Genomic DNA, 27,778 nt, shown 5'->3' on the forward strand with positions numbered 1-27,778 from the left:
GCACTCGCCCAAGGATGCGAGGGGGAAGCCCACGGACCATCAGCCGATGGAGAAGTCAGCCCTGATTTGTGGCGGTTCCACGCTGATCCCACCCCCGCAGTGGGGTGGGGAGGCGCTGGCAGAGAAGAAGATGGGGGTCAACCCCAAGGAGCAGACCCAGGTGTTGGGACATCTGTCACCAAGGCGGGAGGGGACAACTCCAGCCCGGAGTCTCACCAGAGGAGGGAGAAAGGATGGGGAGAGGTGCAGATGGGGGTTGGGAGAGTCCTTTTGCCCCACATCTGAGGTCGTAGCTGGTCCTGGTCCCTGCAGCACTCGGATAAACCAGCCCCGTTCCTTGGGGGAGAATTGTGCAGGATGAGCCTCGCAGGTGCCCGGGCCACCTCTGGGGGTCCCTGGAGGGCTTGGCTGGTTCAGCTCCATCAGTCAGGTCGAGCCCCCGCGCCCACCATCTTCGCGCTGCCCCGCCCGGGGGGGCGGAGGGGATGGGATTTGAGGGGTGACCGTTTTCCCCAAAACTTCTCTGAGGACCTCAAACAGCGTCTGGTGCAGCCTCAGCACCAGTTTGGGGTCACCGTCCCTCCACACACCTTGTCTGGACAGACCCTCCCCACAGACACGGCCCCTGCACGGGGGGTGCTGCCTCCCCCTCCCAGCGCGGGGTGCAGCCCCTCAGCACCCGGAGGTGCCCCAGGAGGGCGAAGGGGGCTTTGGGGCTCACCCTCCGCCCACCCCAGCAGTGATTGGGGGTGAGACGTTGCCAGCCCGAGCCCCGGCGAGCAGTTGGGTCTGAGTTGGGGTCCCGAGTCCCGAGCGGCGCTGCCCCAGCCGGGGGGATGGGCCGGGTCCCCGCCACCCCCACCCCGAGCTCAGGTTCTGCCTCCGCCCTCCCCTCCCCGCCCCGATCCTCCGCTCACACCCGGCCTCAAAACCCGGGTTTAGTGCTAAAGCCGGGCCCGAACCGTGCCGGGAGCCTCGGGGCTGGGCCAGACTCCGCCGCTCCCCCCGGTCCCGCCGCCGCCTCCGCCCGCCCACCCCCGTCCCCCCTCCCCCGGTTCCTGCCGGTCCCGGCGAGCCCCGAATCGGGTCAGTCGCTCTTTAAACGCTGGCAGGCGGCACCATGTGATGCTCGGGCTCCGGCGGGGAGCGGGCAGCGCCTGCGGGAGCCGAGCGGTGCCGGGCACCGGGCACCGAGCGCAGTCCCGGCCCGGTCCCCGTAGCATCGCCCCGGCCGCCCCCCGGCATGAACCGCGCCCCGACCCGCGGGGGGACAGTGCTGCTTGTTTTGGGGTGAGGACACCCCGAAACGAGCCCCGGGCTTGCAGGACAAGGTGAGAGGGGTCGGGGCGAGCGCGGGCGAGCCGGAGCTCGGGGCTCGGGCGACCGCAGGAGGCGGAGGGGGAACCAGCCGGGAGGGGCAGCGGAGATCCCGCTGCGGATCCATCGGCTTTGGGGGGGTCCGGCAGACGGGCCCGGGGCGGCCCGAGGGGCGGGGGGGGCTCTGCTGCTCTCCCTGGGCTGGTCGGGGGGTCCCGCTCCTCCTGCAGCGCCGGGAGCGATCGCGCTGCGGGACGGAGGTGGGTGCGGGACGGAGGTGGGTGCGGGACGGAGGTGGGTGCGGGATGGAGGTAGCTGCGGGATAGAGGTGACTGCGGGATGAGTCCCGGGGGGGTGTGGGAGCCCCAGGGGATGGCACAGACGGGAGAGGGTTTTTTCCCTCCCCCCGCCCAGGCTCCAATCCTCTCGCAGCGCGCTCGGCGATGCCAGTCCCTCACAGCCTCCCCGTGCGTCTGCAGGTGACCGAGAGACCCCGGTGGGAGCGGGGGGGCACCGGAGCATCATGGCACACCCCATCTCAGCCTTCCAGGCTGCCTACATCTCCATCGAAGTGCTCATCGCCCTGGTGTCCGTGCCGGGCAATATCCTGGTCATCTGGGCTGTGAAGATGAACCAGGCGCTGCGAGACGCCACTTTCTGCTTCATCGTGTCACTGGCGGTAGCCGACGTGGCCGTGGGGGCTCTGGTCATCCCCCTGGCCATCATCATCAACATCGGCCCCCAGACGGAGTTTTACAGCTGCCTCATGGTGGCGTGTCCCGTCCTCATCCTCACCGAGAGCTCCATCCTGGCGCTCCTGGCCATCGCCGTGGATCGGTACCTGCGGGTGAAGATCCCTGTCAGGTAGGGAGACGCGCCGGGACCGGCCCCGCGGGGGTTAACAGGGAGCGGGGGTGCCTCAAACTCTTGGAGAAGCACTGGGAGAAAGGTCTTCCTCCACTCCGCCATCCCAGACGCGTCTGGCTGCGGCAGCGACCGGGGTAGGCTGGGCTGGGGGGGTTCTGCAGCCTCCAGCAGCTTGTTTTGGGGGTTCAGGGGGTGCTGGGTGTGCAGGTAGAATCACAGTCCCTCCCAGGATCCCCGTGGCCAGGACAAAGTGTGTCCCCACGCTCGGGACAGCCCCGGCGTGGTGCTTGGGGAGTGGGAAGGGGACACGGATTTGGCTTCCAGCTCAGGTTCTCCCTCGCCACGGGGACTCCGGGAGCCCAGGGGGGACAACCTACTGGCCCATGGACATGTGGGACACAGTTCTGGAGGTCTGAGGGACCAGGGGTGCCAGCCTGGCACATTTCCTGGGGCAGCCTCACCCAGGAGAGACCCTACAAATGACTCCTTTCCGTTTTCCCACTCTCGTCACCTGCCTGTGCTGCCGTTCCCAGCCCAGAGCGAGGACCTTGGGGTGGGAACAAGGGGGACAATCCGTGTCTGAGCTCTGCTGCTCCAGGAGGAGACATTGAAGCCTTTGTGCCCCGTCAGGGCTGTGCTGCAGCCTCTGGGGATGGGGGAGGCAGTCGAGGGGTGTCCCAGTGGGGCTGGGGGGTGTCCTAGTGGGGCTGGAAGGGGAGGTGACCTTCGGCCTGGGCGCTGCTCCAGCACAGCCCAGCTCAGCCCCTCCCGGAGCAGCTGCTCTCCCTGGTCCCCCTCACTCTGCTCAAGGACATTCCTGGGCTACAGGGACACCTCAGCACTGCTGGAAAACAGCCCAGCCCGACCAAGCACATCCCTACTGCTGCCACCCCCCTCATCAGCACAAACACCCCCAAAAGGCACCCAAACCCCTCGTGTGGGTGCTGCCCAGGGCCCAGGGGCTGTAGGACCCTTCCTGGGGCAGGAATGGCCTCCCCATCCGGGGAGACAGGGACACCTGCATGGGGATCAAATGGCAGCTCCGGAGCACTCCGTGTTCCCAGATCCATGGGATCAGGCCAGGGATGTGCTGCTTTGGGGTTTTCCTGCCCCCACAGCCAGTGGAGCTGCTCGGGGAAGGAGCGTAAGACGAGGGGGTGGGGATGGGGGGGCGCAGGATAAATCCACAATTCCTGCCCACCCCCTCCCTGCCACACAGGATCTCACAGACTGTTCCCGACTTCCTCCCTGGCTGTGATTTTCCCACCCTGACAAATCCCTGTCTCCCAGCCCATCAGTGTCACCAAAGTGATTCCCACCCTGTCACTGCTCCTGGGGCTTTTTTTGGGTCCTGTCATTCCCTGTGTGGGGTGTGGGAGTTCTGCAGACTTCCAGCAGCACTGCCTGGCATTTTCCTCCCAATCCCAGCCTGTTTTCCTCCCAGTCCCAGCCCATTTTCTTCCTCTGCTGCTCCCTGGGCCTTTTCTGGGGAGATTTCTGTCCTGATCCCAGGAGCAATATTAACTCAGAGCCTCCCATGCTGGGTGCAGTTTAAGTGGGTTTTTCTCCCACAATATCCCCCCGGAATTTTATCATCCCATTACATGCCTGAGCACTTGGCAGCAGGAGATTTTCCTCTGTCTTTTCATAGCCTACTTTAATATTGAAAAAGCTTTGCAGCCTCATCAACTTAATGGTTGCACTCGAGTATCTTGGAGGTCTTTCCCAACCTCAGTGATTCTGTGACTGGATGAAATCCCAGCATTTGGAAATGCAGGGATTTTAGGGGATGTTGTGCCCTGTACACAGCAAATAAGAGGGGAAACACCATAAAGAACATTCCCTGAGTCTGAAATGCCCCAAGTTCCTCCTGCCCTGTTGCAGGATGCTACAAGATGAGACTGGATGAGGGGGGATTCTCAGCCTCAGGCTCATCCCTAGGGCAGCCTGGACGTGAAGCAGGGACAGTGAGCACTCTGCAGTGACAGGGTGCACTCTGGGGCCTGTTCCCATGCCAGCGAAATTCCTCAGATAAGCCTGGCACGAGGTGGATGTTTGCCAGTGTGATCCATACATGGCTGAGGGGTCCTGTGGGATGTGATTCCGGGGGATCCCTCATGTTTCCAGACCCGCTCTCTACTCACAGAGAGAGGGAAATGAGTCTCACAGAATCCCGGGATGGTTTGGGTGGGAAGGGATCTTAAAGCTCATCCAGTTCCATGGGCAGGGACTCCTTCCCCTATCCCAGGTTTCTCCAAGTTTATCCAACCCGGCCTTGGGCACTTCCAGGGTTGGGGCAGCCACAGCTTCTCTGGGAATTCCATCCCAGCCCCTCCCCACCCTCCCAGGGAATAATTCCTTCCCAATATCCCATCCATCCCTGCCCTCTGGCAGTGGGAAGCCATTTCCAACAGGGAATTTCACAGAGGCAGCTGACAGGGCCTGGGAGCAGCAGGAGAGAGGCTCCAGGAATCCCTGCTCCATCCTGCTCCGTCCTCGAGCTGAGCACCTCCCCAGTGCCATCCCCACTCCAGAGTCCCCCATGAGTCCCCACGGGCATTTTGGGTGTCCTGAGGGGCTGTGTGAGGGTCTCCATATCCCCATCCCATCCCCAGTTGGGAGGAGAAGCCAACGGGACCCTTGGCTGGGGAGGAGAAGCAAAATCACCCCTGGGCTTTTCCAGGCTCTCCGTTCGGTCAGACTGGAAGTGTGGCTCAGCAGGGATGGGGGAACACGGGGCATTCAAGCCTGGCTCCGGCTCCAGGCTCCCCAGGGACATCCCAGGCCTTGGGGGACAATCTGCGGGTCTGATCCTGCTTCCAGCAACCCCCTGGATGCCCCCAGTCCAGAGCTGAGCCCTGGGGGGACACCGGGAGCTCTGTGGCCCCGGGGTGGGGGTGCCCTGGCAGCAAACGGTGCCCTGAGCCCTCAGGGTGTCCCAGGGTGGTAGTGGGAGTTGCTGAGTCCTCAGGGTGTCTCGGGATGGCAGTGGGAGATGCTGAGCCCTGGATGTGTCTCAGGATGGCAGTGGGAGATGCTGAGCCCTCGGGGTGTCCCGGGATGGCAGTGGGAGATGCCAAAGCAGCATCCCGTGCTCTGCCTCGGGATCCTCCGTGGGCACAGTAGCCCAGAGGAGCATTGACCGCTTGTGCAAGGTGGAGGCAGATTTGCTCAGATGCAGACAAAAATCCCGTTTGGGTTTTTTTTTTCTTTTTTGCTCGGCTCCGAGGTGGCACCTCCTTCCTCCTGCTCCTGCTGCCGCACCCAGCACACCCCCGGCAAGGTCGGGGGACCAGGATATCCCGACGGATATCCCCCCTCCCGGCTCCCGGGGTCTGGATAACGCTGCCTCCCCCCAGGGGGGCTTTCCTTGGCTATGGGGGGATGCAGAAGCCCTGTTTGGGCTGAGCAGAGGGGACCCCACTTCCCACCCCGCAGGAACTGCCCCGAACAGCTGGAAACCACCCAAAATAGCTCTGCTGCCTCCGCGCCGGTGGAAGAGCTCCCACCTTCCCTCTCACATCCTTCCCCCGCGCCAGCGACAGGGCAGGACCCCCGTTCTGACCCCCTCCGGCCCAGCCGGGCCCAGCGGGGTCCCCCCAGCCCAAACTTCCCTCTCGCAGCCGCGTCTGGGGGAGATGAAACGAGTTCAAAGGGAGGGGAAGGAGCCGGAGGGGAGGGGGGGGGTCCGGCAGGAACCGGCCCCTCGGCAGCCCCTGCGGGCAGGAACTACCCCTGAGCATCCCCTGCGGGCAGGAACCGATCCCTGAACATCCCCTGCGGGTAGGAACGGGCAGGATGCTGGAGGAGACGGTGCCGGGGGGATGTCTGGGGGGGATGTTGAGCTCCTTTGTCCCCACCCTGTGCTGCCCTGCGGGTCCATCTGTGCTCCGAGGTGTGTTTTGGGCCAGGGCAGAGGGAGTTGGTGTCCTTGGGATGCCCCAAAGAGCCCCTTGGTGGAGATGCTGGGGGATGCTGGATGTGGGGGTGCACCCCCCAGGCTTGTCTCGGGGTGTCCTTTGGGTTCCTCGCCTCAAACCCTTTGAAACGTGTGCCAGGAGGAGAAAACCTGCAGGAATTTGCTGGTTTGCCTTGTTTATGGGGTCTCTTACCCCATAGCACCCTCCACCCTCTGTGCCCAAGCCCCAACTTTGGGGTGCCTCCCCCAGCCCTTCCCTTCTCTCCCTGTGCCATCCCAGGGATCTTCCCACCAGGCTGAGCTGCATTTCCTGTTGCTGAGGGGTTGGAATCCTCACCTGAGGCTGCAGAGCCACGGAAATCAGACCAGAACCAGCTGGGAATCCCTGGGAAACAGGGGGGCAGGAGACTGGGGGGCAGCAGAGGGGGAGCCCAGGGCAAGGCAGGCTGGCGTTCCCAGCACTGGCATTCCCAGGGAGTACCCTGTCCCGAGTGCTGGGAGGTGACAGAGCTCAGGGTAGGCAGGAGCACCCCTGGCCCTGAGCTGCAGTGCCTGCAGGGCAGGAGGGGGGGACACGCGGGGATCTCCTGGATGGACGTGGCAGTGGAAGGGGGAAGTTCTTCCCTGCTGGACTCCCTGTTTCCAGGCTCCTGCCGGGATTGCAGACGCTCTTTCCCCTTCTCCCCAGCCCTGCCAAGGGCCTTGGGCATGGGGCCAGCTGGGGCTGGGTCACAGCAGGCCTGGGAAGGCTCTTCCCCCTCAGCCTGGGGCTGTGGAGCAGGACACACTCTGAGGGGGCTTTGCCCCCTGTCAGGTGCCCAGAGAAGCTGTGGCTGCCCCATCCCTGGGAGTGTCCCAGGCCAGGCTGGACAGGGCTTGGAGCAACCTGGGCTAGTGGGAGGTGTCCCTGCCTATGGCAGGGGCTGGGATGAGATGAGTTTGAAGGTCCCTTCCCACCCAAACCACCCTGGAATTCCATGATTCCTCCAGCAGGAGTCCATGGAGGGTCTCAGCAGGCACCCCCCAGCCATGGGAGGGGGATGAGGAGGACATTGGGGTGAGACCCTGCTTTGGCCTGAATTCCCAGGCACCAAAACACCTGAAGATCCTAAAGGATCTTCCCATCTTTCCACTTACCCATTAAAGCACCAGGAAACCTCCCTGGGCACTTGGGCTCTGAGGGACATTTTCACTGGGTTTTTTTCCCCCTGGTTTTCAGGATGAAGCACCGACCCTTGGTGATGAATCTCCAGTAAATGTGAAGGCACGTCCCCAGTAAGGGCAGGGAACACGTCTGCACCTCTGCAGACAGGGGAGCTGGGACACAGAGCAGCCCCAGGGCTGGCCCAGGGTGACCCCCGGAGAGGGAGATGGGGACGGTCCCACCAGGCTGGGCTGGGGTGGTCCCAGTGCCTGTGGGAGCTGCTCCCCAGGGACAATCCCCGTGGAAGTGGGAATATCAAACCACCAAAGCAATTTTTCAGGCCCTCATGGGGGTTTCAACCCGGAGCAAGGGGGTGAGACCCAGCGAAGGACACGCAGGGGGTGGGTGTCACGTGTCCCCACAAGTCCCCACGGGGCTGGAGGTGTCTCCTACCACCCTGGCAGAGGATCAGTGAGAGCAGTGCTGAGAGATCCTGCCCAGCCAGGCCAGGGAACAAACCAAACCAGGCTCTTCCAAGGCCTATTTTAGAATCTGGAGGCATTTCCAGCCTGTCCAGGTGACTCAGAGCCGGGGGAGCTGCGGGCGGCTCTCACACCCGGGAGTTCATCTATTCTCCTCCAGCCTCCATCAGTCAATGCAAAGATGCCACCTGTCCTTGCAGGCCCTTCCCCTGTGCAACTGCACTGCATTTCCAGGGAAAACACTCCCATTTTTCCTGTCCTGTGGTAATCTGGGGGACCGGCAGGTCTCTGCAGCCTCGTTCGTTCCTTCCCTCGCCGCCCTCCTCCGAGTGTATTTTTAGCCGGGCAGAGTGATCTGTGCAGACCTTCATCGCAGGGAACGGGCAGATCCAAACCCAGGCTGGGGATTACAAGGCAGGATTCTCAGTCCAGGGAGGTTTCTGGAGGCTCCAGGCTGTTTCCCAGCCGCAGTTCCCAGCGCAGTTCCCAGCTCAGCGTGTGGGTGCTGCGGCAGAGCCGGCGCTTCCCACCCAGCCCCGCTCCCACCAGAGCCGGGTGCACGGACAGGATGTGCTGCTCCAGCACCGGGAATTAAATTCCAGCATCCCCAAAACACTCCGAGCCTCGGGAGGGATTTGCCAGCCCATTATATCGGTCTGAGATCCCGGTAAATACCCGCTAAATACCCAGGTGAGCTGGTTTGCAGCCCGGCTCTCTGATCCACGGGGTAATTTGCAGCCAAGAGCCGGCTAAGTCAGGGATCAAAGCCGCGAGGGCTCTTCCCTGGGCGAGGGAATGTCTGGATTAGGCTCGGCGGGAGCTCTCGCAGCTGCTGCAGCGGCGCCACAGACGCAAAATCAGGTCACTCCAAACAGCTCCAGACGCCACAGAGGAGAGACCTGGGCTGTCAGCAGCATTCCCAGCTCCTGGGATGTCGTGGAAAACACTGGGATTTTGGGGTGTCACCTTGGGGTGCAGCGAGGGAATGAGGGGGGGATGCTCCGACCCTCGGGAGGGAAGGGAAGAGCCACGAATCCCGCACGGGGACGCTCTGGACTCGCTGGGATTTGGAGTTATTCCCGAGTTTTCAGGATTAAAAGGGCAAGGGGAGGTGAATGGCCCCGGGAGAACCCGGATGAGCTCCCTGAGCGGGGCTATCCCATCTCATCCCAGCCCCTGTGGATCTCAGCAGGGCAAGACGTGGCTCCCGTGCCGGGTAATCTGCCCTGACCCCGTTCCTGCGAGGCCACATCTGTCCCCCGGCACAGCTCGGCATCTGCCAGGGCTGCACTGCGGGGCCGGGGATGAAAACCAGCTCCTTCCTGCTGCCCTTCCCCTGCTGCACCCCAAAGTCCTGCTCTGGGAGTGTTTTCTTTGGGATTTTCCCCCGTTTCTCCCGGTTTTCCGGGTAAAATGTCACCCCTTGGCCATGCGTCCCCAGCGGATTTGAAGGCACGTTCCCAGCAAGGGCAGGGGCACATCCTGGGACAGGGACACTGAGGCACGGAGCAGCCCCAGGGCCGGCTCAGGGTGATCCCGCCGGGCAGGGACAGAGCTCGGGGCACAGGGAAAGGGGGGAAGCTGAGATGTCTGGGAAAAGCTGGGCAGTGACCACCTGGACCCGAGTCAGGACTGTGCCCAGTCCCCCGATCCCATGATCCCAGCCAGGGGGATCCCAGCAGGAGGAACTCGGTGGAACTGAATTATTTCTCTTTACACCCTTCCCAGAGTGGTTTTGTGTTGGAATGAGCTTAAAGTGTGTCCTGAAAGTGCCAGGAGGTGCAGTGGTGGGATAGATAGTGGGAAGGAATTCCTCCCTGGGAGGGTGGGGAGGGGCTGGGATGGAATTCCCAGGGAAGCTGTGGTTGCCCCATCCCTGGAAGTGTCCAAGGCCAGGTTGGAACTGCCTGGGATGGCGGGAGGTGTCCCTACCCATGGAAAGCTGGGACTGGGTGGGATTTAAGGTCCCTCCAACCCAAACCATTCCAGGATTCAGGGATTCTGTGGCTGCCCATGAGCTCATCCTGCAGGGAGCAGTCCCCAGACCAGGTGGGGATGGTGGATGGAGCCCAGCAAGGCTCCACAGCCACCAAAGCTCAGGGGTGGTGGCACCTCCAGCCCAAGAGGACATGTCACTGAGCCCCAAACCCACCTGGGAACACCCAGCCAGGCCATCGCCCTTCCAGCTGAGCACTGGGGAGATGGTTTCCCCTTTCCTGGGGTGACTGGGCTGTTTCCTGGGGTGCTGGGTCAGTGAGGGGATGGTGGTGCAGCTCTGGGTCTGTGAGGGGGTGATGGTGCAGCTCTCAGTGGGTGTCCAGGGCTCTCCAAGTGCTCCGTGCAGCTCCTGCTCCCAGCCCAAGGGAAGCACCCGACACAGGGAGGCTCTGCCAGAGCAGAAGCTGCTGACTCAGCGGTCCCGGTGCCCGGCCCCGCCCGGCCCCGCGGGCAGGGCGTGGGCTGAGTCAGGACCAGCTCACCGTGTCTGTGCCCCAGCGCGGGGCTGCAGCAGCCCCGGAGCTCGGGAGCCCTTTGATGGGGGGCTTTCCCCACTCCCGAGATGTGACTCCATCAGGGGGAGGTGTCACCGTCACCCGGGCTGGGCAGAGACAGCCCCACCTCTGCTCCAGAGCAGGGCAGGGAGCAGAAATAAGGGACTCAGAGGGTCCTGGCTGGCGTTGCAGAGGGGCTCAGTCACTGCTTTGGAGGTGCAGCGGGGATCAGACACCTCCCTGGGGGTGCAGAGGGGATCAGGCACTGTTCTGGGGGTGCAGAGGGGATCAGACACTGCTCTGGGGGTCCAGGGAGGCTCAGACTCTGGCGGTGCAGAGGGGCTCAGGTACCTCTCTGGACATGGAGCCCTCCCCAGTGACAAGCTCTGGAGCCCCGGGCTGGTGTCCCTGTCGCTGCCCAGCCCGTGGTGTCTGTCTGGCTCTGGTGGGATGTTTGCCACGTGGTCACTAACCCCTGGGCCACCCTCAGCTCCTGTTGCCCCCCAGAGTCCATCACAGGGGGGGTCTGGAGCCAGTTTCATGGAGTCAGAAGAAGTTTAAGTGTGTCTCCAAATTGCCCCCTTGGCTCCACTGACCACAAAGGGGGGGTTGGCCCCAAACTCGGGTGGGAGACAGCAGGGACCAAGCCCAGACTCTGCCCTGGAGGGACCCCCAGTTTGCAGCCAGTGAGGCCAGACCCCCCCCAGGTCTCCCATGTGGGACATCCCAGAGCAACTGGTCCCCAACAGGAGGGACTGTTGGCCATGGGGACGTGCCCTGAGGGGACACAGTAGCCCCTGGCTGGATGACCTGCAGGTCCCTGGGCCTCCAGGGCAAAAGGATCAGGGATCTACATCCCAATGGAATCAGTCTGACAGCAGGGAGGGATGGCTCATCCCGGGGGCACGGGCAGGTCTGTGCTCTGGGGGAGCAGGGGAGGATAGAAAGGTCATGGCAGCACAGAGAAGGGGGGGGGGGGGGAAAGGAGGAAAACGTGTGGGAGGCACCGGGGTGAACCAAGCTGGGAGCTGAGTTTGTGTATGACGCACACCAGAGTCACTGCAGAGCGGGAGGAACCGACGGGCTGGAAGGAAAACTCTGTCTGGGAGAAGGACAGGGAAAAACCCTGCAGGTCCTGCCCACGGGGCTGTAAGGGGAGCCCAGACACAGAGCAAGGGAGTTGTGGTCCCTGCAGGCAGCAGAATATGGAGTGTGGAGACCACGGGGCGAGAGACTCCTGGGAGGGACTGGGACAGGGACAGGGACAGGGACAGCTTGGGAGACTCATCCCCTTGGGGACAACAGCATCATCTCAGAGCCTGGGGCAGTGCCAGCCAGTACAGCTGAGCTGGGATGAACAGCACTGGTTTATCCTGGGCATGAATTCCTGACTTTTCCCAGTGATCCTGCCAAAGCAGCAGGACTCAGGAGAGCCCGGGAGAGCCTGGCTAGGAGGGGGAACCCCAGGGAGCCAGTCCTACCAGGACACACCTCATCCAGGGTGACCTGAGCTTTCTGGGCCATGGAATGGGAAGGCAGACGTGCCAGAGGCTGGCAGGTCCTGGCAGGTCCTGGCAGGTCCTGGTAGGGAGAGGCTGCTCTGGCAGCTGCCGGCGAGGCTCTGGTGTGGGAGGCCCAGAGGCAAGAAAGAGCCATTGATGCTCTCCAGGGCGGCCACAAAACGTCCCCACAGCCAGAGGGGTGTCCTGGGAATAGCAATGAGCTGGGCACCCCTGGCAGATCCCCCTGGAACTGCTGCTCCCGCCTGGATGGGCAGGGCTGGGGGTGAGGAGACATCCCTGGTGGTGCCACCAGCAAGGCAGGATGAAGGGACCCCAAAGGGGTGAGATCCTCCTTCCCAGAGAGACCTGTGGCCAAGAGCCAGCTGGGATGGGGTAAACAGGGGAGGAAGGGCCGTGGTTGGTGATGTCGGGCAGAGCAGGATCAGGATCAGGCCTGGAACAGTCCTGGAAAGCTTTGCAGTGTCTGAGTTTGCCCCTCACTGCACTGTGGGATCTCCCCCTGTACACCCTCGCCCCATCTCTCACTGCCTTTCCCATCCTTTCCCCCATCCCTTCCCTTACCCCCTGGCACTGAGCAGGGAACACAGGGAGCAGGTCCAGGGTGGTTTGGGTGGGTTTCTGTTGAGAACCAAAGTCTCTGACCACAGAAAGGAGCTGGAGGGGGATGGGGGGCTCCTTCTCCAGCCCCTTTCCCTGGTCCTCCTCTCCTTCCCCCCTCTGTGCTGCCCTGAGGCCACCGTGGTGCTCTTGGGCACTGAGCCCTGGGTACCAGCAGGAGCACAGGGACAGAGCCAGGGAAGTGACACCGCCTGTGCCACCCCCTGCCTGGGTGACAATGACACCTTTGCACCACCCAGGGCACAGAAAGCTGGACATCCCCACCATGGCAGTTATTACAGTTATCGAAGATGAGGGAAAGGCTGAGGGGTTTAACACCTTCTTTACCTCAGTTTTCCACAGTAGGACAGGATGTCCTGAGCACACCTGGCTTCTGGGACTGGTACACAGGGATAAGAAGCTGAACAGCCCCCCTGTAAATCCAGGAGGGAACAGTTAGTGCCCTGCTGAGCCACTTAGGTCCCTACAAGTCTATGGGGCCAGATGGGATCCACCCTGGGGTGATGAGGAGCTGGCAGAAGAGCTCGCCAAGCTGCTCTCCATCATCTACCAACAGCCCTGGCTCACTGGGGAGGTCCCAGATGGTTGGAAGTTGGTGAATGTCACACTGATCCACAAAAAGGGCTGCAAGGAGGACCTGGGAAGCTCCAGGCCTGTCAGCCTGAGCTCAGTGCCTGGCAAGGTTATGGAACAGATCATCCTCAGTGCAGTCCCACAGCACCCACAGGATGAACAAGGGGTCAGACCCAGCCAGCACGGGTTTAGGAGGGGCAGGTCCTGCCTGACCAACCTGATCTCCTTTTATGATCAGGTGACCCGCCTGGTGGATGAGGGGAAGGTGTGGATGTGTCTGTCTGGATTCAGCACAGCCTGGGACACCATCTCCCAAGGCACACTCCTGGAAGAGCTGCAGCCCACGGCTTGGACAGGAGCACTCTGTGCTGGGTCAGGAACTGGCTGGAGGGCCATCCAGTTGGGATCCATCACCAGTGGTGTCCCCAGGGATCAGTGTGGGCCCAGTCCTGTTCAGTGTCTTTATTGATGATCTGGATGAGGGGATCGAGTGAACTATTGGCAAATTTGCAGATGACACCAAGCTGGGAGGAGGTTGATCTGCTGAAGGCAGGAGGGCTCTGCAGAGGGATCTGGCCAAGCTGGATCCATGGGCTGATTCCAAGAGGATGAGGTTCAAGCAGGCCAAGGGCCGGGTCCTGCACTTTGGCCACAAGAAGCCCCATCAGCCCCCCGGGCTGGGCCCAGAGTGTCTGGAGAGCAGGCAGGCAGAAAGGGAGCTGGGAGTGTGGATGGACAGGAAGCTGAACAGGAGGCAGAGTGTGCCCAGGTGGCCAAGAGGTCAATGGATCCTGGCCTGGATCAGGAACAGTGTGGCAGCAGGAGCAGGGCAGTGATTGTTGGCCTGGACTGAGCACTGGTGAGGCCACCCCTGGAGTGTTGTGTCCAGTTCTGGGCCCTCAGCTCAGGAAGGACATGGAGGGGCTGGAGCAGGTCCAGAGAAGAGCAACGAGGCTGGGGAAGGGACTGGAGCACAAGTGCTGTGAGGAGAGGCTGAGGGAGCTGGGGCTGTTCAGCCTGGAGAAGAGGAGGCTCAGGGGAGACCTCCTCACTCTCTGCAGCTCCCTGACAGGAGGGGGGAGCCGGGGAGGGTCGGGCTCTTTTCCCAGGAAGCAGCAGTAGGACAAGAGGGCCTTGAGCTGTGCCAGGGGAGGTTTAGGTTGGATATTGGGAAGAATTTCTTTCCCAAGAGAGTGCTCAGCCCTTGGAATGGGCTGCCCAGGGAGGGGGTGGATTCTCCGTCCCTGGAGGTGTTTAAGGACAGGTTGGATGTGGCATCAGTGCCATGGGCTGGGAACCACAGCGGGGTTGGATCCAGGGTTGGACTGGATGATCTCAGAGGTCTTTCCCAACCTGGATGATTCTGTGATTCCCTGGTTCTCTGATTCCCTGATTCTCTGATTCTGTGATTCCCTGATTCCATGATTCTCCAGCCCGTTTCTCTCCCTGCATCCAGAGACAGGCAGGATTATTTTGGCCTCCTCCAAAGGCAAGTGGCAGCTCCTGGCACCAGGGATGCTTTCTCATTCAGCTTGATCCCTCCTGGCACATCACAGCCCCCCTCTGCCACTCCCTGTCCCCATCTGTTCACGGAGGGGATGATGCTGCAACCCCTCCAAAAAACACCAAGAGGCCAGTGCTGAAAATGCTGCCTCAGGGACGGCCAGAATTAGCACAGTTTGGGGGACTAAATTATTCCTCTTTCTCTCCTGTGCTAGTAACAAACACCCAGTGAGTTAAACCCTGTGACAGGAGGAGGTGAAACCCTCACTTTCCCCGGTGCCAGAGGCTCTGTTTTCACCTGAGCACGGAGTGGTTGGGCCTGGGAGAGCCCAGGGCTGGGCCCAGGGCCAGAGGGACATGGCAGAGCCTGCGGGCCAGCAGCTGGGCTGGGTTTGTTTTGGGGGAGATCACTGCCCATGTTCAGCATTGCTGGGACAGTTCAGCACTGCTGGGACACCGGGGCTTTACAGGCTCATTTGCTCCAAGGGAGCTCCAAGTGCTCTGATGGCAGAAGACATGGAACCATGGAATGGTTTGGGTGGGAAGGGACCTCAAATCCCATCCAGCCCTACCCCTGCCCTGGGCAGGGACACCTCCCACTATCCCAGGTTGCTCTGAGTTTATCCAGCCTGGTCTTGGACACTTCCAGGGATGGGGCAGCCACAGCTTCTCTGGGAATTCCATCCCAGCCCCTCCCAGCCAGGAATTCCTTCCCAGTATCCCATCCATCCCTGCCCTCTGGCAGTGGGAAGCCATTCCCTGTGTTCTGTCCCTCCATCCCTTGTCCCCAGTCCCTCTCCAGCTCTCCTGGAGCCCCTTTGGGCCCTGCAAGGGGCTCCAAGGTCTTTCTGGAGCCTTCTCTTTTCCAGGGGAACTCTCCCAACTCTCCCAGCCTGGCTCCAGAGCAGAGGGGTTCCAGCCCTGGAGCATCTCCATGGATTCCATGCATCCCTCATTCCTGTGGCCTGTGCCAGCCTGGCTGCCTGGGCATCGTGTGTGCCCTTTGTCACTGGTCTGGAATTAGGGCAGAGGATCCAGGAAGGTTCCAGGGTGTCCCTTGGGCATTTCCCTGCCATTCCTGGGCCTGGGCCTCAGATCTCTCCCCCATCCCATGGGATTGAAACACTGAACTGCTTCCTCCCAGCCAGGGTCAGGCAGTTTTCCCCCAGGGGATTAAATAATCTATTAATCTAAACGAGAAAAACAGAGTGTAAATAAACTCCAGGTCGGTTTTGCATCTGCACTTTTTATTTGTTTTCCTGGTGAGGGATTGATTTGCTGAGGTGAGGGAACATCGGATCATGGTGTGAACCGGAGCCTTCACTCCCAACCTGGCCTTTCACTCGACTGGCTGAGACATGGACTCACTGCACAGATCCATCCCCACCGAATGGCTCGGCACAGGCATGCTCTGATCCTCCCTCTCCCTTGTTTATGGTCTGTCCAGGGGGCAATAACACAGATTTTCCTCAAGCTTTGTGGGAAGTTGTGTTTGGAATCCATCCCTGCCCCAAACTGGCACTTCTGAAATGATTTTCACTAATTGAAGCAGCTGCATAGAGGCACCTTGTTAGCAAAAAAAAAAAAAAGGAAAAAAATCCAATGACTCCAGCTGCTTTTTGTGTTTGGGATTGATCTTTTAATCAGGGGAATTTGCATTGGACAGAAGATGCCGGACTGGTTGTTTGGGGTTACTGTGTCCTCTGAGGTTTGGGAACAGGAGATCTCATCAGCTCTCCTAATTCTCCTTCAGACACTGGGGTGGAGGAAAAAAAAAAAACAACCTCCCTGGGTTTGGGAGCTTCCCAGACAGTTTTTTTGTGCTTAATCTTTGAAGTGGGTTGAGTGCAGGGAGGGAAATGTTCCCTCTGCAGCGACAAATTGTGCCGTGAGCATCCTGGTCCAGTAACGAGCTGCAGCCTGTGAAACCCGGGGGCTGAGCTGTTGACTGCAGGATCAGGAGTCAGGTCAGCCAGGAGAAGGGCAGAAAACAAGAAATTAAAGGGGAGCCGATACCAATCTCGTGTTCCAGCTGTAACTGAGGATATCTTTCCTTTTTTTCTGAAGAGCCCTCCTGCCTTGGAGAGATAAAGCCCCACCTCAGCCCTGCCTTAGGCTGGTTAGTGCCTCTCAGTGCAGATCCTCTCTGCAGGCTCCTGCCTCCCTGATGTCCAGGGATAACAGATCTTGATGTCCTGTCACAGGCAGGTGCAACAACAACAGCAGGTTCTCGAGACCCCCCTATCTCCTTCTCCCAGGGTTCTCTGCTCTGCTCCTGCCTTTTGGTGTCTCTCGGTGCTGTCCAGGCTCCTGTGGCTCCAGGTGTCCCCTTTAGCAGTGCTGGTGGCACTGAGCACCTGCCCTGGTGCTGCAGGGGTGGCACCAGGCCCTTCCTGAGCTGGCATTTCCCTCTCAGATTTCTCCAAGCCTCCACATTCTCTGGGATGAGTCTGAGCCCCAGAGGCTCTGGAAGCCCAATCGCCCCAGCACTTTGTGTCTGCTGCCTCATTTCCATCTCTCAGAGAGCCACATTTGTCACATTTGGCATTTTAAAGTGGTTTCTGGAGCTACTTTCTTTCTTCGTCCTCCCCACTTCCCCCTCCCTCCTTAATTCCAAGGGCTGACTTGCAGAGTCCTCGTTTCAAAGAGGTTCTTTTGCATAATGAGGAAAAATATGCAATGCATAGAAAAATACCCAGGCACAACACAGCCAGTAATTGAAAAAAATGCTGCTTTTATGCAGCCCAGCCCTGGCTTTGCACTGGAGATTGCCAGAGCTGCCTCTCATCCCTTCTCCTTCGTGCTTTGCCTCCCCCTGACTCCTCCAGTCCCCCAGTGTCAGACCCCCAGGATCCACTGCTGAGCCAGGGCTGGGCAATCAACTCCCACCTCATTGCCGTGGCAGGGGCAGGGCTGAGGTGTGAGAGCCTTGGAGGTGGCCAAATACCCCGAGGGGTGGCCCAGCATAGCCAGGGCACACGAGCTGAGGCTCCTGGCCAAGCAGGGTAAGGTCCCACCACGATGCTGGGGGAGAAACCCCTCCTGGCACAGAATCAGGGGAGGGCTTGGGTGGGGAAGGACCTTAAGGACCATCTCATTCCACCCCCTGCCGTGGGCAGGGACACCTTCCACCAGCCCAGGGACACCTTCCACTAGCCCAGGGACCCCTTCCACTAGCCCAGGGACACCTTCCACTAGCCCAGGCTGCTCCGAGCCCCGTCCACCCTGCCCAGAGAGGGATGTACGTGGGTTTTGAGGGGCTCCTCCTGAAAGTGTCTTCTGCTGGAGGTGGGCTCACTCTGTGGTGGGGTTCAGATTCAGACCCACACTCCTCCTCTCCAAGGAGTTGTTTGCACAGCAAAGTCCCATTTTTTTTGGCAACAAAACAGCTCAGACACTAAAAATGCCCAGGGAATAATTCATTGTCCAGGGGCAGCACTGACGAGTCCATTGTGCTCATCATCCTCAGTGGAGGAACCAGCTTTCACAGCTTCACCCCCAGCTCAGAGGGACCAGGCTGTTCTTCCCCTTGTGTCCCAATTCCCAAAGCCCTGGTGCTATAAAAGAATCCCAGCTCATGTTTCTGTCCTCTTTTCAAGCAGCTCTTCTCCCTCTCTGCGTTCCTCAGAGCGCTGCTGCCTGAAACCAGGAGCCAAGAGACAAGAACATCACATTTTCTCCCCCGGTTCTGGGATCCTGCAGCTCGTTCCACACTTTTGCAGCCACTGCCAGTGGTGTTAAATCATCTCCCTCCCACCTCTGGGGGAAGCCAGAGTCCCAGGAAAATCCTGGAGGGCCGTGACCACACATGGAGGAGCTGGGAGGGAGCCCTGGAGCTGCCTGTGGGCAAATCTGTGGCTTGGTGGGACTTGAGCCCCATTGCCCAGGGGCATTGGGGGCACCCTTGGGGCTGTCACATGGCAGAGGGGGGTGGCAAGAGCACGGCCACCCCCTCAGCACCCTCGGAGGGACTCGGTGCTGCCACAGCATCAGGAGGTGTCACTGACAGACACTAATCAAAGTGTTGTTTCCACCAGGCCTGGGATACCCTGGGTGTCCATCAAATTGTCATTCCCACCAGGCCTGGGATACCCTGGGTGTCCATCAAATTGTCATTCCCACCAGGCCTGGGATGCCCTGGGTGTCCATCAAATTGTCATTCCCACCAGGCCTGGGGTGCCCTGGGTGTCCCCAACCCTCGTTTGTCCCCCACCCACCCCGTTTGGACCGAGGGGCCGAGCACAGGGCGGGGGGTCCTTGCTGGGAATTGCTGCTGGTGCGGGGACAGAGCACTGGGCCCCATCAGGATCCAGCCACGAGCTGGAAACAGAGCCCGGCTTGGAAACAGGATTCATTTCCCGTGCAGAAAGGATTTGTATTCACTGCTGGGGTGCAGGATGCTGCTGGAAGGAGGGAGGGAAATTGCCTCTGTCTCTGAGCAGCCATGTGTTCCTTCACCTTCCTCGTGCCCCTTCACCTTCCTCATGTTCCTTCACCTTCCTTGTGTTCCTTCACCTTCCCTTGCCAACAGAGGTGTCTCCTCCACACCCAGGGCAGACAGAGCCTGAGGGAAGGATGGGGGGGTGAGATCCCTGGGAATGATGGGGGGGTGAGATCCCTGGGAATGACGGGGGGGTGAGATCCCTGGGCTTCCCATCCTCCCTCCCTGAGGTTCTCAGTGCTCCCCTGGCTGTGGGAGCTGCTGGGATGCCCAGGGAGGAGCAGTGGGTCCCAGCCCATGGTGGAGCTCTCGTGGTCACTCCAATCCCAGCCCTGAGAAGGAACAGCCTGGCAGGGGACTTGAGAGAGGCTCTGCACTCGCTGGGAGCCTGTGGTTTGTTCCCAAAGATGTGATTCAGTGCCAAGGCCTGTGGAGACCGGAGGCACAGACCCTCTGAGCTCCAGGAGCAGCCCCAGGAGGGGTGTGCAAGGAGCTCCTCCAGCCTGCAGGGGTGTTGTGGCTGCTCCCGACAGCCCAGGGACCAGAGGGGGATCAGACAAGTCTCCTTGGCCCAGCAGGACGAGGTTTGACTCAATCCTTGTGTCCCTGGGGCTGCCTTTGGATGTGCCCACACCCCTCTGGAGATCTCAAGGATCTCAGGAGGCCATGAAGGTCCTGGGAGATGTGTCAGGGCAGGCTGAGCCCACGGCAAGGCTGAACCCACCCTGAGGCAGCAGCACCTCCCCAGGCTCTGTCTGAGGTCCAGGTCCCTTCACAACCTTCTCTGACAGATCCCAAACCACAAACCCTCCATTTTCTGCCATTTGCTGGAGCTGTGGCCAACTCCAGCTTCTCACCAAAGCCCTGGGGACTCCCTGCCTTGCTCTGTGGGGACCAGGCAATTTTGACAGGGTGAATTTTTGTCCTCTCAAGCCTCACAATCACCCTCTCCCCCATCCATTAGGCAATTAGTGGCTGTTGGAAGTGATCAGAGACGTCAGTGGTCTTGCCAACCACCCCACCTGGCCAGAGCTGCCTGTGCTCTGCAGGCACTTGGTGCAGAATGATTCCTGCATTTTGGGGTGGTAAAACCAAACTCTGGACGCAGACTGGACCAGGAGGAATGTCAGTGGGATGTTCCCCTATGGATCCATGCACCCCTGTGTTTTTGGGGTCTCTCATCGTGCTTTTGGGGGAGGTTTGCACGAAGCAGCCTCAGGGTGTGGTGCCACCTCCTTGTGCTGCAGTGGAGGAGACTCAGAGGGGTTTGGGAGCATCACTAGTGGCTGTTGAAAGGGTGTTGAAGGGCTGAGTGTTTGGTGTTTGACCCAAAAAAAGCCACAAAGCTCCCAAATGTCACACGGGAGGGATGTGAGCAAAGAGATGCAACTCAAACCATGTGGGAGGACCTTGTGCCAAGTGACATTTGTGCCAATGCTGAGGGACCTTTGCAGACCTTTCCACACACCTTCAGAGCCTTGGGAACCTTCACGACTTTGAACTTTGGGGTTTGTACCCAAAGGAAGGTCAAAAGATCCAAAGGGAAGGAGGACAAAGCAAGAGAGCGGACACAGAGGGCAGGGTTAGATGGGATAGTGGGAAGAAATTGGATACTGGGAAGGAATTGTTGGCTGTGAGGGTGGGGAGGCCCTGACACAGGTTGCCCAGAGCAGCTGTGGCTGCCCCTGGATCCCTGGAAGTGTCCAAGGCCAGGCTGGATAAACTGGGATAGTGGGAGATGTCTCTGCCCATGGCAGAGGGTGGGACTGGATGAGCTTTAAGGTCCCTTCCAACCCAAACCATCCTGGGATTCTGTGGTCGTGTGGTTCTGGGGGCAGAGCCACCTCAGTGTCACCCCCAGGGGGGATGTCCCAGGACACAAGGCTCCATTCCTGCCTCTGTCCTGGGAACTGGAGCAGCAGGATCCCTGTGCTGGGCAGGGCCTTGGAACAAGGTGGTCTTTGGGGTCCCTGTGACCCAAACCATTCCGGGATTCCTCCTTAGGAACAAACTTCTCGCTGACAAAGGATCCATGATTAAGGCTCCTCTGTCACCCAGCACTTCCCACCTCATGTGAGCCCCCAGGAACCTCCTTGTCCCCCCCTGAGCTGGGAACACCCTCCCAGAGCCCAGACACCACTTTGCATCTCCCAGACTCTCATCTCGGAGCAGCTTTGAACACCAAGCCCTGAGTTTTCCTACCCAGAGGCCTCCAGGACATGGAGAGATCTGAGAGGAAGACACGGGCAGGAGAAAGGAGCAGGAGCCCAAACCCCCTGCCATCAAAGCACTTTTCTCCAGAGATCTCCAATTAGACCAGGACACGCTCTGGCTGCTCTTCCTGGCTGTTCACAAAGCACATGAGCTTCATGTCAGCTTGGCCTCCTCTCGTCCTGCCCCCTGGCTCCAGCTCCTTCTCATTAGTGATACTCTGTCTTCATTAGCAAATTAATCCCCTAGGAGCTGCAACAAAACCCACCAGAGCGAGGAGCAGCAGAGCCACATCTTGGCTCTGGCTGGACAACAGAGAGGATTCCCTGGGCACAGAAAGATAATCACAGAAATGCTAAAAAACCTTCCAGACCTGGGATCTTTGAGGCTTTTTTTATTTAAACCAAACAAGAGGTGATTTGTGAGTGTTGGGTCTGGATTGGGTGCGGGTTGGAGGGCTGGGAAATGAGCTCCCAACTCTCTCCTGGACAAGGGGGAATGGCTTCCCACTACCAGAAGGCAGGGATAGGTGGGATGTTGGGAAGAAATCCTTGCCTGTGAGGGGGGGGAGGGCTGGGATGGAATTCCCAGAGAAGCTGTGGCTGCCCCATCCTTGGAAGTGCCCAAGGCCAGGTTGGATGAACTCAGAGCAACCTGGGATAGTGGAAGCTGTCCCTGCCCATGGCAGGGGGTGGAATGGGATGAGATTTAAGATCCCTTCCCAAACCCTACTGGTATTCCACGTTCTCCTGGAGGAAAGGGGCCTCAGTGTTTCTGCAGCTTCTCCTGGAGTGTCCCCTTGGGAGGCAGCAGCTTTCCCTGCAACTCCTGCTCCTTTTAGCTCTGACCAATCTGTCTGCCCCGGGGAAAATTTGTCTGCTCCACCTCCACCCATCGTCTCTTCCCCTCCTCTGGGGAGCAAACAGCACCATCAATAGTGTCTATTTTGCCTCTTTGCATCACTTTCCAAAACCTCAAAGACGTTTTTGTTCCACACCAACCCAAACCTCCTGCCCATCCCATCTCCCCAGGGGATCAGAGGCTGGATGATGACTGTGCCTCCTTTCTCCCGAGGACTTGGGGTGATCTTTGTGGGGAAGGGATGGTGCAAAAACCACCACGGAGGTGGAGGAAAATCTACCAATTATGGTCAGGCTGAAAACCCACAGGCAAAGGAAATAAACCCAAAGTGGGTGATGATGGTGGTGACTCTGATCAGGGATGGTTTAGTCAGAGCTGCCAACAAAAATAATAGTGGTAATAAAATTGCAATGATGCTGCTAATTGTTCTGATGCTGATGGTAATAATAAGATTATTTATTAATTGTGAGCCATTATCAGCATCTTCTAGGGCTTCTTCCTGCCAGACCCACCCCAAACTCCAGCCCTGTCGTATCAGTGCAGGATGAGGTAAATGGGAAAGGCTTTTCCTCTATGGGAAGGAAGAACCACGGGAACAGCAAAGCCTGTCCCCAACCCCCCTGTTAAATCCTCCCCATGTGCCAGGGGGTTGGAATCAGGGGGGACCTTGCATTTCCACCCTTTACAGAAGCACAGGATCATTAGGGTTGGAAAAGACCTCTGGGGTCATCGAGTCCAACCTTAGACTGATCCCATCTCATCACTGAGTGCCATGTCCGGTCTTGCCTCAGGCACTTCCCTGGAAAATCAGGTGGAAAAGTGATTTAAGTGGGGCTTGTGAGCCCTGGGAGAGCTCCATGGCCAGACCAGAGGGATTCATGGAGCTGGGGGGGAGGACAGAGCAGGAACTTGGAGTCACTTGGTGGCTTTTGGCACTCTCCACGTGGATGGAGACAGAGGGGGTTCCCACGGAACACAATTCCCTGCAGCCACCCCTGCCCTGGGCTCGGGGCCTGAGGGAGCAAAGGGAACAGAACCAGCTCCAAATGTTGCTGTTTCCCATGGATTTTGGGGCTCATCCAGGACAGGGAGGTGGACAGGCAGCAAGGAACGATTGATCTGGACCAGGGCAGAGGGATGGATGTGTGAGGAGGAAGAAGGGATCTGGACCAGGAAAGAAGGATGGGTGTGTGAGGAGGGGGGATGCATCTGGACCACAGCAGGGAGATGGATGGGCAGCAAGGAGGGATAGATCTGGACCATGGCAGAGGGATGGATCTGGACCATGGCAGAGGGATGGGTGTGCAAGGAGGAGGAGGAGGAGGGGTGGATCTGGACCAAGGCGGAGATGGATGTGGGAGGAGGAGGAGGAGGGATGGATCTGGACCAAGGCACAGGGATGGATCTGGACCATGGCAGAGGGATGGGTGTGGGAGGAGGAGCAGGGATGGACATGCAGCAAGGTGGGAGCATCCCTGTGAGGAAAAGAGGGATGGATGTCCAGAGAAAGGGGGGGCGGATATGGATGGATGGATGGATAGATGGATGGATGGATGGATGGATGGATGGATGGATGGATGGATGCATGCATGGATGGATGGATGGATGTAAGCAAGGGATGGCTGTGTTGGGAAGGGATGGATGTGCAGTGAGAAGGACAGATGTGTCATGAGGAGGACAGAGGTGCTGGGAGCAGGTGGGAGCTGGAGGAGCCCCTGGCAGGGTGTTTCTGTGCTCTGTGTTTCACCCCCTGTAGACCCCACAAGCTGTCACCTCGGGGTGTGCACACCCTCTCCTGCTGTCCCCACACCCCCCTGCACAACCCAGGGTGTTCTGGAGCTCTGAGGGGCTGGGATTGTCCCCCTGCAGCTGTTCCCCCTCCCCTCTGCCTGGGCTGCCCCGTGTCCTCTGCTCCTGGTTCCCGGGTGACAACGGGGACCGGGAGCTCCCTCTGCCCCCTGTGCTCCTACCAAGGGGAGAAGGGCTGGGGGCTCTGGGAGCATCCCCCTGCCTGGGTGCCCTGGGAGTGTCCCCCTGCCCCTGGCTGGGTGTCCTGGGAGTGTCCCCCTGCCCCTGGCTGGGTGTCCTGGGAGTGTCCCCCTGCCTGGGGGCTGCCTGCCAGCCCTGGGAGGGTGTTTGGGACCGTGGTGGCCCCGTGGCAGCTCAGCAGCTTTGTCTCTCTGCTGGTGGCTCTCCCGCAGCTCTACAGGGCAGGGTAGGGATGGGAGCACGTCCAACAAAACCAGTGGGAGACCCTGGGAACCCCCGGGAGTGGGGAGATGGGACACGGCCTGCAGGGGCTGCAGGGAGGAGCTGGGGTGGGGGACAGGGTTGTGATTTCCACTCTTGTCCCCCCCCCCGAGCTGCTCGAGCCTGGGGGGTGGGAGGGTGGTGTCAGGGCACACCAGCCCCCCCAGGACCTGTTCTGGATGACAGGGGGTGCACAGGCCGGCACAGAGTCCCACAGGAGCCTCTGACATCCCTCTGCTGTCCCCCCTCCTGTGGGCCTCCCTCCCCTCTCCCTTCCCTTGTCCCACAGTCCCGGTTCTCTCCCACCCCTCCTGCCCTCCCCATACCCTCCCAGCCCTGAGCCTTTCTCAGGGTCTCCTACCCTCTCTGCTCCTCACAAGGAATAAATCACCCTCCAGTTCCAGCCTTGGCTCTCAGAGGAAACTGCTGCCCACATTGTCACCTCCTTCCCAGGGGACCTGGCTGCCACCAGCATGTCAGGAATCTTTTCCCAGGACAGGGAGGGCTCATTCAGGGGAGCTGTCCGGGAGACTGGTGGCTCTGGACCCTCTGGACTCCTGAGGACTGATGTCCCCTCCTCCACCCTGGGCCCCTCCTCGCTCCCACATTGACACCTTGCCCACGAGGTGGGTCTGGAGAAGGGGAAGGAGGCTGGTTTGGGGTCCTCAGCTGTATTAAAAAGCCCCAAAATGCTCCATTTCCCACCACAGGCAAAGGAAACCTTTTTCCAGCACCAGGATGGAGATCCAGGTTTGCCCCCCACCCTGGTCCCCGTGGCCAGGTTAAACACCAGCAGCACTGACAGACCCAGCAAAGAGATGGAAAACATCCTTTGTTCAGTGCCCTCCGGGGAAAAGCAACAACTCTCGGGCTGAGAATCTTCTCAGCCTCCAAAGAGAAGCTTTTCCGCGGGAGGAAAATCAGTGGAGCAGAACTGCACTTCCCGCTTGGAGAGCTCTGGGGACACAAGCCCAGCCCTGAGTGCTCCCCATGGCACCAGGGAGGGAGCAGAGCCCGGGTAGAACTCGACCCTCCTCCTCCTCCCCCCCAGCCTTGGCACCAGCCCACAAGAGAAGAGGGTTTTTGGACGGGTCCCCTCCATTAGGGGATGGAACTGCAACAGGCTGTGCCCAGAACCATCTCTGGGGCTCCATCAGCACCTCAGACCCTCCCTCCATCCTCGGGGCTCCCAGGAGGTGCTTTGGTAGCGATTTCCTGCCCTGGCACCGGGAATTGTCTGGGGCAGGAGCTGGCAGGGCCAGGGGGTGCTGGGAGCACAGGGAGACATGGCTGGAGGGGCTGGGGTGGGAGCTGGGCTGGCAGGGCACAGGGACCCCTCCTGGGGATGGGGTAGGACACCCAGCAGGCATACACCAGATTCCTAAAGCATTTCCTGGTGTGGCATCAACCCCCTGAGCTCCAGGATTGTGTCTGGGGTCTCTGCCCATACCAGGGCATGTGCAGGGAAACCAGTTTGTCAACACAGTTCTCAGAACAGGCTGTTAGTGGTTGCCAGGGGAGGGGGTGAGGAGTATCACCCCCCCCAGCACTGGCACTGCCACCCCATCCAGAGCAATTTGTGGAAATGGGGGGGATTTGAGATGTTTCAGAGCAAGTCTTGGAAATGCAACACCAGGAGATGGTGTGAACTGAGGGGAAATCCTCCCTGTTCACACACTGCAAATTCCCAGACACTAACCTTTGGAATGATGGACAGGTTGGATCGTTGGCTTTAACCTGCTCACGGGTCACTCAACAATTTGGGAATGTGCACAGAGACATTCCAGTCGTACCTCCAGAACCCCCAGGTACCTCAAACCAGACCCTCTCTGTTAACTGAACTTCCCCACTCCAGTAACTGAACCTCCCCAAACTTCCCCTCTACACGAGGTTTATGTCCAGGATCCCCCTGGTTCATGTTCAGCTCCAACCCAGACATGATTTAGGACATGGACACGAGCACCCGGCCGGGGTTTGACTCCTGTCCCTCCCGCAGGTACAAGAGCGTGGTGACGCCCCGGCGGGCGGCCGTGGCCATTGCTGGCTGCTGGATCGTGTCCTTCCTGGTGGGACTCACCCCCATGTTCGGTTGGAACAACCTGAGCAAGATGAGGAGGACTCAGGAGCCCAACGGCAGCCAGGAGTTCGTCATCACGTGCCAGTTCGAGACGGTGATCAGCATGGAGTACATGGTCTACTTCAACTTCTTCGTGTGGGTCCTGCCCCCCCTGCTGCTCATGCTGCTCATCTACCTGGAGGTCTTCAACCTCATCCGCAAGCAGCTCAACAAGAAGGTCTCCTCCAGCTCCAACGACCCCCAGAAGTACTACGGGAAGGAGCTGAAGATCGCCAAGTCCCTGGCGCTGGTCCTGTTCCTTTTCGCCCTCAGCTGGCTGCCCCTGCACGTCCTCAACTGCATCACCCTGTTCTGCCCGTCCTGCCAGACCCCCCACATCCTCACCTACATTGCCATCTTCCTCACCCACGGCAACTCGGCCATGAACCCCATCGTCTACGCCTTCCGCATCAAGAAGTTCCGGACAGCCTTCCTGCAGATCTGGAACCAGTACTTCTGCTGCAAATCCACCAAAAACGCCGCCGGCAGCACCACCGAGGCCGAGCCGGGCAATTAGGGACAGGGGAGGGCAGGGAGGGGGGTCTGTGCCCACCCTGGCCCCGCTGGGCAATTAGGGCCGGGGGGAGGGCACCCGTCTGTGCCCACCCCGGATGCTGCTCCTGCCGTCGGGAGAAGGGAGCAAGGACCTGGAGGGGTCGGGCAGCACCGAGCAGTCCCAGTAATCGTGTCCCCCCCCGGGGGGTTATTTATTCACTGTTTGGATGTTGTAGCCCTGCACTGTTCCTTTTTGGGTTCGTTTTCAGGTTGTTTTTTCTCCCCCGTTTGTTTTTGTTTTTCGGTTTTTTTAAGGGTTGCCAAGTATTTAAGGAGAAGTTGTGCAGACAGAGGCGCAGTTTTTCTTCCTGCAAATAAAGACCTGTGACCCAAACCAGGCAGGAGGTGCCCACCCATTGATGGAGACCCCCATCTCTGTCTGGGGGATGTGGGGGTACCTCACGCTCTGACCCTCCCATCCACAGACCCACCTGGGCACTGGGAAGAAGGGAGTGAAGCTGCTGAAGCCCCGGGCAGTGGGATGGGATTGCTGGAGAGCTGAAGCTCTTCAAGGCCTTTCTTCCCCCTCCACAAGGGAGGGGTGAGCTGGGCACAGGCACAGCGAGGGGTGGGAAAAGGCATCCCATGGCAGTGGGAACCACAGAGCACAGGGTCAGTGCCCAGCTCTCAGTGCCACCAGGGATGTGGGCCCGGGGCAGTGACACCCTCGGGCACAACCCCAGAGGACTCTGCAGAAGCACCTTTTGCAGCCCCGATGGCTCCCCCTGCGCCCCAACAGCACCCACCATCCCACAAGCTGCACCCAGGGACTGTGACCTCCACACCTCCACGTGTCTCCTCCTTTCATTTCCTTTGGTTTTGGGTCCTTTTCCCTCTTTTCCCCCCCGTGTCCCCTGTGAAAAGCAGCAGCAAACCTCTCTCAGCCCGTTTGACTCCCCTCTCTCA

At 59.8% G+C, this 27,778-nt stretch overlaps 1 protein-coding gene across 1 annotated transcript; it reads left to right on the forward strand.

Moving 5' to 3' along the window:
• Nucleotides 1–1,064: 1,064 nt before the first annotated feature.
• Nucleotides 1,065–27,206, forward strand: LOC116798462 (adenosine receptor A1). The gene is made up of 3 exons (XM_032710940.1): nucleotides 1,065–1,331; nucleotides 1,797–2,181; nucleotides 26,198–27,206. Exons 2-3 carry the CDS (start codon nucleotides 1,841–1,843, stop codon nucleotides 26,832–26,834), a joined length of 978 nt encoding a protein of 325 aa, XP_032566831.1. The 5' UTR covers nucleotides 1,065–1,331; nucleotides 1,797–1,840; the 3' UTR covers nucleotides 26,835–27,206.
• The last annotated feature ends 572 nt before the right edge of the window (nucleotides 27,207–27,778 follow it).

The sequence above is a fragment of the Chiroxiphia lanceolata genome, chromosome 25 (genome assembly GCF_009829145.1).
Source record: "Chiroxiphia lanceolata isolate bChiLan1 chromosome 25, bChiLan1.pri, whole genome shotgun sequence".
Lineage (NCBI taxonomy): Eukaryota > Metazoa > Chordata > Aves > Passeriformes > Pipridae > Chiroxiphia > Chiroxiphia lanceolata.